The sequence below is a fragment of the Rousettus aegyptiacus genome, unplaced genomic scaffold, assembly GCF_014176215.1.
Source record: "Rousettus aegyptiacus isolate mRouAeg1 unplaced genomic scaffold, mRouAeg1.p scaffold_m13_p_1, whole genome shotgun sequence".
Classification (NCBI taxonomy): Eukaryota; Metazoa; Chordata; class Mammalia; order Chiroptera; family Pteropodidae; genus Rousettus; species Rousettus aegyptiacus.
Genome location: NW_023416284.1, coordinates 142,985,371 through 142,994,522, shown reverse-complemented (window position 1 = coordinate 142,994,522; position 9,152 = coordinate 142,985,371). Strand labels below are relative to the sequence as shown.

Here is a 9,152-nt window from a genome sequence, read left to right as displayed (position 1 = left end):
CAAGCTCCAATGAGGCAATGTCTCCGTATTTTTAAAACTCTCTGCTCTCACAGAACTGTTACATTAACCTCCCCAAACACCAACGACTACGTCGAAGACGCGAGACTCCGGTAAGAGGGTAGCACTATAAATTTATTTGCCAGGAGTTAAAACGCCACATTCACGCATTCCGCTCCTTCTGCGCATGCTCAAGAGCGGCTCTGGCCTCCTTGCGGGGTTGGGCGGAACTCCGAGGGCGGAGTGCGGGCCACGTGTGGTCCCGTGACGTCATCTCCGGGCGCCGGGGGTGACTGTACTTGGGGTGGGCTCTCCGGGCTCCGCTGCGCTGCGGGTTGTATTGGCTGGATACCGGAGGGCGGAAGTGCAGCAGGGCTCGGCTCCGACCACCGCGCCGGTGTCTTCTGCGGCTGCGCGGTTTCTTGGGACTGCTGCCTCCCGCGCCCCTTCGGGACAGTGTGTTAAGTACCCAGCGCCGCCACCCCATCAGAGCCAGGGACCCGATCATCTTCACCGGTGCAGGAAGGCGGAGGAGGAGCCAGAGCTTCTGGTAGGGTGTGTGTATGTATGTGTGCCCCAGAGTAAGGAAAAGCCCGAAAGAGGAGGGTCGGGCCAGGTAGGTGTGGTAAGAAGGAGGGGCGAGTGGCGGGCTGGAGGAGCGCTCCCCCAGGCGGCAGTGGCGGGTAAAGGTGGTTCCTCTGGGGGAGGTGAGGCTGGCCAGGCGTCGCCCCCCCCCCCACGCCCCCGGAGCCCTTAGGCTGGCAGGAGGGTGTAACCTGTGAGCTCTCTCTTGGGGAATACGTCTGTTCCATACTGAGGTAGGAAGCCCAGGGTCTTATCGCAGGCGCTAGAGTTTATAAGTTCAGAATCTGAATTTTTCTTGGAACACTTATTTAAATCATAATTATTTCACAAGCAGTTCAATTCTATCCGAGTTGGGTGGGTATTTCCTTCAATTTATCTCAACGGCATTCATTAAGTCTTTTAATAATATTTAGTGCTAACAGAGCCATTTTCTGTTGGCAGAGCATTTTCGCGTGCTTTAATTATACTTTGGATTATTTTCAAATCATACCCGAATTTAAGGAACCTAGAGAAACTGGATTGGTTCTAGATTTTTCTGAGGGTTAGGAAGGCACAGCAGGTCTTCAGCAAGAATCAGAATCTGGAGACTAAAACAGTACTGAACTTCCAAAGTGTTCCAGAATTCACTTGATAAATCTCAGAGTGTGGGGGAGTATGGATACTTTGATCTGAACTGAATTATTTGTGATTTCCATGGAGGAAGTTGTTAGTTGAATTTTGAATTTGAAAGTAAAGATGTTGGTCAGCCATGAGAAATGATGAACTATTGCTATTTGTGAGAACATGGATGAATCTTGAAATTATGCTAAGCAAAATAAGTCAGGCAGAAAAAGTTGAGAACAATATGATTCCACTCATGTGGAATATAAAACTAAAACAAACATGGCAAATAGAGACTCATGGACTTGGACAGTGAATTAGTGGTTACCTGAGCTAAGGGGCTGGGGGAGGAGGTAGATAGGTGTAAGTGGTGGGGTCAGATATTTGGTAGTGGAAGGAAATTTAACTTTGGGTGGTGAACACAATGCAATATACATAGGATGTATTATTGTACACTTGAAACCTATTTGATTTTATTAACCACTCTAGTAATTTTAATAAATAATAATAAAAATAAAGTAAGGATGTTGGGCTGAGGTAGTTATTGAGGAAAATTTTAGAATTTTAAAGTAGATTTAAGCATGTGCTTTGATCCTCAAAGATACGTTGGCTAAAGTTGGGGGGGAAATGAGCAGAATGGTAATTTGTGGGTATAAGTTTTTAGAATAATGCACACACTTCAAGTGTAGATTAGCTTTATTAATTTAACGAATACTCAATGCCTGTTATGTACCAGGCACTGAGCAAAAAGTAGACAAAGCAAACAATGATCAAAATAAAAATTCCTGCCATTATGAAGTTCATCTTGAGGGTAGGATGGAAGACAATATAAAAATTTAATTAAAATATATATCAGGTGGTGAGATGTGCTAGAAAAAAAATAAAGCAATGAAAGGGAATGGGATGACGAGTGTAGAAAATTGTAGTGGTGGACTTCGAAGAGATATTTGAGCAGAGACCTAGTAGTGACAAAAAAGGGTACCATGTAGATATAGTGGAAAGATACATCAGAGCAACTACAGAGTTCTGGAGGCAGGAGTATACCAGCTAGTTTGACTGGAACCGAGTAAGCCAGGGGGAAGAGAAGTAAATGATCAGGTCAGAATGGAGTCAGGTCATAAAGGGTCTTATTGGGCTTTGTTAAAACTTTAGTTTTTACTTTGAGTGAGAGTAAACTAATCTGACTTACGTTTAAAAGGCCCTTTCTGATTGCTGTGTTGTCTGTCTGTTGCGAGGGCAGAAGTGATATCTGTCAGTAGGCCATTGCATTTATCCAGGTTAAAGGACATAGGGACTTGTATAGGTGGTAACAGTGGAGTTGGTGAGGAATGGCAGATATTTTTGACTTGTGTCTAAGCTAGAGCCATCTAGTGTCAAGGATCACTCTAGGTTAATGACTCGATCCACTAAAGAATAGAGTTACCACTTAGTAATCTGGGAAAGACCACAAAATAATAGGGAGAGGGGGGAGGAAAATCTGAAATCATTCTGTTTTACAACATGCTAAATTTTCAAATGAGATATCAGTGTGCAATAGTATATATGAAACTGGAATTCAGAAGAGAAGTCTGGGCTGAAGATATGAATGTGGGAATTGCTAATGTATAAATGATATTCGAAGACATGAGATACCTCTAAAGGCATGTTTCAAGGACCGAGCCCTGGGGCACTTGAGCATTTGGAGGTTGGTGACTATCTTCCAGGAAAGGCATGGGACTGTTAACTGAAACCTTTGTTGAGAACCACTTAGTTACAAGATAGAAGGACATAGAAAGCCAGAGCCTTAGCTGAGATAGAGTGAGGAATGAGATGTGGAAATTTGAGGAGGGAGAAGGTATGAAATGGAGGTCTAGGACAGTGGGAGAATAAATGGACTAGGGAAATTTGGGCAGTACTCAGGGCCCACTTTTGAGGTTAGTTTTCATTAGTTTAAAGGGCGACCAGTCAGCACAGATTATTATTTTTAGATGTTTACAACTGGTAGACATTTGATATTTTGAGTAATTTCTAGATGAGGATTTTGTCAGCAAAATAGCTTTGGATAATAGGTTAACCTTTCTCGGTTTGTAGTGTCAAAGGAACTGTTCATTGTACATTATATTTTTATCATAACTCACTATGCTATTTGCTAAATGTTTTTAATTGGGCACCTACTCTATTTTAGGTCCTGAGATAGATGCAGAGAATACAGCAATTAAAAGTAGACCCTGTACTCAAGAAGCTTACTTCTAGTAGGTTGCATCATGGGTTGGAATTTTTGTGCTCCTAGAACATTGCCTTCAAATGAAGTGCGTGGTAATGATAGTGTAGCATTTATATGAGAGGGAAAAATCTTTTTCTAAAATAATGAAATTTGCTAGATTTAAAGTGTGATAGTACTGATTTGGAAAAGCATTTAGATGGAAAAATTTCTTAAGTAGATAGTGTAACTTTTGGATTTATATATTTTATGTATTTATATTTTCCAGCTTACAAAAATTGCAGAGGCTGCTATATGCTAATTATGCTAATATTTTGGCTATACAGGTAAATATGACTCAGTTTCTGCTGTCAAGGAACTCAGTTCTTTGGGGGATGGGCAAGAGACAAGATTAACAAAACAGCAATGCATGGTTATAACATGCTCATGCTATTATAGAAGTAATTAGATTGGAGGTTGCTTAGTGGAAAGCTTCCCAAGGAGCTGATGTTAAACTGACTCTTTAAAAGAGGAATAAGAGTTGGCCAAGAAGAGGGAAAAGCTGTTCAAGCAGAGGGGCCATGGGAACACGAAAAAGCCATGTATTAAATACATATACCATTTATTGAGTGTTTACAAGCTGCTGAACACCCAACATTCCTGTGAAATTAGAATTATCTTCAGTTTACAGATATAATGTTCAGAGATGTCAGGTTTGTTGTCTAAGGACACACAGCTTATTGGTGAAATTAATGTCAATCTGATTTTAAAACCCCTTAACTACCTTACTCTATTGCCCGCTGTTAGCATTTAAATGTTCCCTGCCATTGTTCTTTATCCCTAAGCCAGTTTTTCACCAACTTTTATTCTTTCTTTTTTGGAAAAACATTTTATCTGTCTCTCATTCCACTACTGCCAGTCTAGGTCAGGCACTCATTATTATATGCATAGTTGCTGAACTTGCTTCCTGGCTATCTTCTCTTTGACTTGAGATCTCCTTTTCTGTACTGTTACCAGTTTTTATTTCTCCATTATAAAACCTTACAGGTTGTCTGGGCTTATTGGATGAAATTAAGAACCCATAATCTTCTATTTGATATGCTTCATAATCGTCTTATTTTACATTTACAGATTTGATATTAAAAGAATAATAATTGCTCATATTTCTCTGCCCTTATATTGTGTCAAACACTTCAAAGATTTTAATTTTTTCAGAATAACCAGGTGAATTTTGCAGGTAAGGAAATTGAGGTTTAGTGAAATAAAGTGACTTGACTAGGCTCTACATGTGATATTAAGACTTCACAGTGTCAGCTCTGATTATCTACTTTATCGAACCCAGAGTTTCCTAAGCTGTTGGTATACACATTGTTCCTGCTCACTTCCTGACTTTTTTGCTGATGCTCTTTTGCCGTGCGTGGAATATTTGTATCCTTCTCCTTGCCTGTCCATATTCTACCCATTCTTTCAATTTCCATATCTTTTAAAATTCTTCCCTGAACACTATAGAATACGTTAATATTTTACTTCTTCCCCTCTGCCCTCCTCCCTTATGAAAGCTTTCTAAAAGTAACATTTCATTATAACCATGGACATTTTGGGGTTGGATGGGATGCTGATAGCCAGTGTGGTCTGATGGAAAGAATATGAGATTGGAAATCAGAGATGAGAAATCTTTACAATAAGCTTAGAAGTGCTGTAGTAGAGGAAAATAAAGGTGCTTTAAGGAAACAGGTTCTGTCGGAGTCATGCATTGAAGAAAAGATATTTGTTCTGGGTCCTGAAGGATGTCTAAGTTGGAAAGACACAGTAGAAAAGACTACTTTAGAGTAAGGAACCACCAGCATGAGCATAGCCATGGAAAGGACATGAAAGTACATGGTATGGTTAGTAGATTTAGCGATATTACATTCTGGGCAATGCCTGAGGTTTTTAGAAAGATGTTGTTATTATAATTGTCATTATTGTGTATTCTTTCAGCAACTGCAATAGAGCTGGGCATATCAAATGATTTAGTATTTATTGACTTTATATTAAGGGTTATTAGCAATGTTCAGTGAACAATTTTTAGTTATTTTCCTTTACTCTTATAATTCCTGCTTACATTATATAATTCTTTTGATTATTCTTGGTTCTTGAAGTGTTTATGGCTTTTAAACATTTTTTGAGACATGCTCTTGTCCTGTAAATTATGCATATGTGTTTTATAGAACTATGTTATAGGCATTGTTCTAAGGGCTTTACCTCTATAAATTTAATTTTTATATCTATCTTATTTGTTAAGTGCTATTATTCCATTTTACAGATGAGGAAACTGAGACAGAGAAGTTAGGTGACTTACTTAAGGTCACATAGTAAGTGATTGGAGCTAGTTTTTAAATCTTGGCAGTCTGGCTCCATATTCTAAATTTTGAATCCCCATAGTGTAGTGCCTCTCAAGACTTGAATTTTGTTTATGGATATATTTTAATAAAAGTTAAAACACTGCAGTATGCTGGAAAGAGACTGGACTCAGTTCAAGTGACCAGAGTACTAATCCTGGTTTGACTGGTAATTAATGCTTTTATTACATTGGCAAATTTTTTCACCTCTTTTCGTTTATTTACCTGTAGATGACATTGCATCCAATTTACCTCCAATGTACATTTAAGTATAGTGATACAAAATTTGAGTTTTTTTCTCTTAGACTAATTTATGACAGTCTTGATGTACTTGGCGTTGGTCAGTGGAAAAGAGAGAGAAAAGCTCCTTTAATAATTCAGTGTTAGTAATTGATATTTGGCTAAACTAATATAGTTATTTAAAATGTTTCCACAGGATACATTATGATAAATTTTGAATTAGCTAGCCTACAAAAGATGGGATATATTTATCATATATATGTGTGTGTGTGTGTATATATATATATATATATATACATATATATATATATATATATATGTAGAAGGCTATCGAATCTCAGTAGTAAGGTACCAACAGTATTTATTTCAGCATTTACTCATACAGTATAATCTAGTGGTGTCTAGTTCTAGAATATTAGCTCTGGAAGACACTTGGATATTACAGAGGTCAAAATGACATGTCCTTCTACCATACCCATAATGTTTGAATTTGCAGATTTAGTGCTGTATTTGTGGTGCAGGGAATATTCTGCATTCAAAGTAGAACTTTTACTATTTCATTGGGTCAGAAAATTGTGAGCTAGGTTTGCAGAGTGGGTATGATTTGAACATGTGAGAGAAGAGCATACTAATCAGGGGGGATGGTAGAACAGAGAGCAAGGTGTTTAAGGGGCCAGTTTTGCTAGAGGGTTTAAAAAGCAGTATAGTTAAAAAGACTGGAAATATTGGTGGAATCAAATTGTGTACAGGATGAAATTTAGAATGGAATAATAGGTTTATAACAAGATTTTTTTCCAAGATGAGAGGTGTTTTTTGTGTGTGTGTGTGTGGGGTGTGTGTGTGTGTGTGTGTGTGTGTGTGTGTGTTTTGCAGGAAGAGAGTCTGAAGTGTGAGATTAAAATATGGGGCAGGGATAATTGTGGGGGTGATATTTTGGAGTTAGGCTATAATGAGCCATAGGATATTAGTTCATTATAGATAAGGCTTAAGAGAACAATGCAAGAATAGTTTTACTTTGGCTGTGGTTCATTAGTTGTGTATGTTAGAATACATAATTTCGAATTGGTTACTTCTGTGATCCCTTTAATAATAGCTCTACATTTAGAATTCGTTGTACTGATTTTGGCATTCATTTTTTCTATAATTATTCTTTGTTTTGGAGCAGGTTCATTCATCTTTGCAAGGATCTGACTAATGTTCATTTTATTTTCAGTTTGGCTTTGGTTGAAAAAAGAATTTAGCCTATATGTACTGCTTTAACCACTGGAAGAATGACAGATGACAAAGATGTGCTTCGAGATGTGTGGTTTGGACGAATTCCAACTTGCTTCACCCTGTATCAGGATGAGATAACTGAACGGGAGGCAGAACCATATTATGTAAGTATGTCAGTGATGACAAATGGAATGTCTAACTTTGTTTATTTTTGTAAATAAAGCTCTAAGAACCTGGAGGCTGTTAACTAACATTTTATGTACAAGTAATCCATGCTTATTATGGAAAACAATAAGAAAACACAGATCAGCAAAAAGAAGGAAATTAAAATTACTTCTGTTCTTACCATCCAGAGGAAAAAACCACTGTTGACATGTTGACATGGGACCTTCTTGACTTTCTTATGCATAGATATATATATAATATATGATAATAGAATCATAAGTTATGAGCTGTTTTTTAACTGGAAGCTATTTTGAAAATAATAAGTTTAGATTTGATTCTTTTGTATTTAGGTGGTTCCAAGCAATAATTTAACAAGTTCTTTATTATAGCTAAGTGAACATATGAACATATGTGTGTTTTCATATGTTGATGAGCTAATACATATTATGTAAAATATATTTAATAACAAATTTATGCACTCGTAGGTTTGTTAGTACAATATTTGTTCTAAAAATGAGTATCATATCTTCTGAATTTAGCCTAGTTTTTTTTCCTTTTCTGAGTTTGTATGTAATCTGAACTTAGGCATCTGTCATTCAGAGATAATAGTATCCTGCCTGTTTACTGAATAGCCCCTAATAGGCAGAGCACATTCTCAGTTGTCATTATTTGAGTTTTTTCTTTTTGTGTCTCAGGTACACATGATATCGTTTACCCAGGAGGATCTGGAAAAGTGGAAATGTGTTTGTGGTGCTGGACTGTTTCTTGTTTCATCTTAATAAAGCTTGCCTTTTGCTCTCTCCCTTGTCTGTCTGGGAGACAGCACTGCTCCGCAGCCTGCTCCAGCTATGGGAAGTCAGACTGCTGGAGGAAACTACTTAAGGAGCCTACTCACTAACTTTTTGGGTACAAGAACTATTTCATTTTTCTCTGTTCATCCTCATCATCTGACATAGGTCATGCAAGTGGTAGATTCTCAGTGTATAAAACCCTCCCCACACATGTTGGGGTTTTGTTTTAAATAGTCTCTTTGGGTTTTCTTACTGGAAATGATAATTTCAGAGAAATTGGGTAGTCTTTTGTTACTAGTACTTACATTATAATAACTGATTGACTACACTTGAGTCACTTTAACTTTGGCAATCTCAAGTTTTCTGCCTTTATAAAAACTTCTATAATTAAAAACAAAACTTTTATAGTTAAAAAATAAGTTTATTTTGAGAAGAGTTTCATTAGATGTATTTTTCCTCTTTTTCTGTAGTATGAGTTAGGATATCGTTTACATTTCGTTTCAAAACTAGTTTTCGGTATTTTAATTAAAACTTTAACATTGGATGGCTTTCTAATAGTATCTAAACAAAGGAGTATATATGTTGGTTCAAGTGGCAAAAACTGAAAAATATGTAATTTAAGTCTGTTTACTTTTAAATCAGAATGTTGTTTGGCACACTTTCTGTAGTTAAAAAACCCAGTAAAGAATATGAAATTTTTACTTCTTTATATATGTCTGCATAAGTATGAAAAGACTGTTGTGAGAACTAGATTGTAAGTAGTTTTCTAGTTATTTCTAATCAAATCGAAAGGCAGGAAATATTGGGGATAACTGTAGGAGACGGAGGATTATTTTCCTAATAGGTAATTGATTTTTTCTTGAATTCTTCCTAATTCTTTACCAAAAGGAAACTCTTACATAGTCATTATGATTATGTTTTTGAAGATTATTGGGTGACATACATAATAAATTTTAAACAAAAACTATGGTTTAACATCATATAGTGTAATCCAGATTT

General features: G+C 37.0%; 1 protein-coding gene across 3 annotated transcripts in view; it reads left to right on the top strand.

Moving 5' to 3' along the window:
- The first annotated feature begins 295 nt into the window (after positions 1-295).
- ATG5 (autophagy related 5) overlaps positions 296-9,152 on the top strand; it is a 114,277-nt gene continuing 105,420 nt past the window's right edge. Inside the window, exons 1-2 of one of the 3 annotated variants that reach the window (XM_036220456.1) lie at positions 296-552; positions 7,196-7,361. In XM_036220456.1, coding sequence (XP_036076349.1) covers positions 7,254-7,361 — 108 coding nt within the window. In that variant the 5' untranslated portion in view covers positions 296-552; positions 7,196-7,253. Of the gene's footprint in view, positions 553-3,684; positions 3,709-7,195; positions 7,362-9,152 lie in introns of those variants that run through there. The other 2 variants (XM_016155744.2, XM_036220462.1) reach the window with 2 other exon arrangements.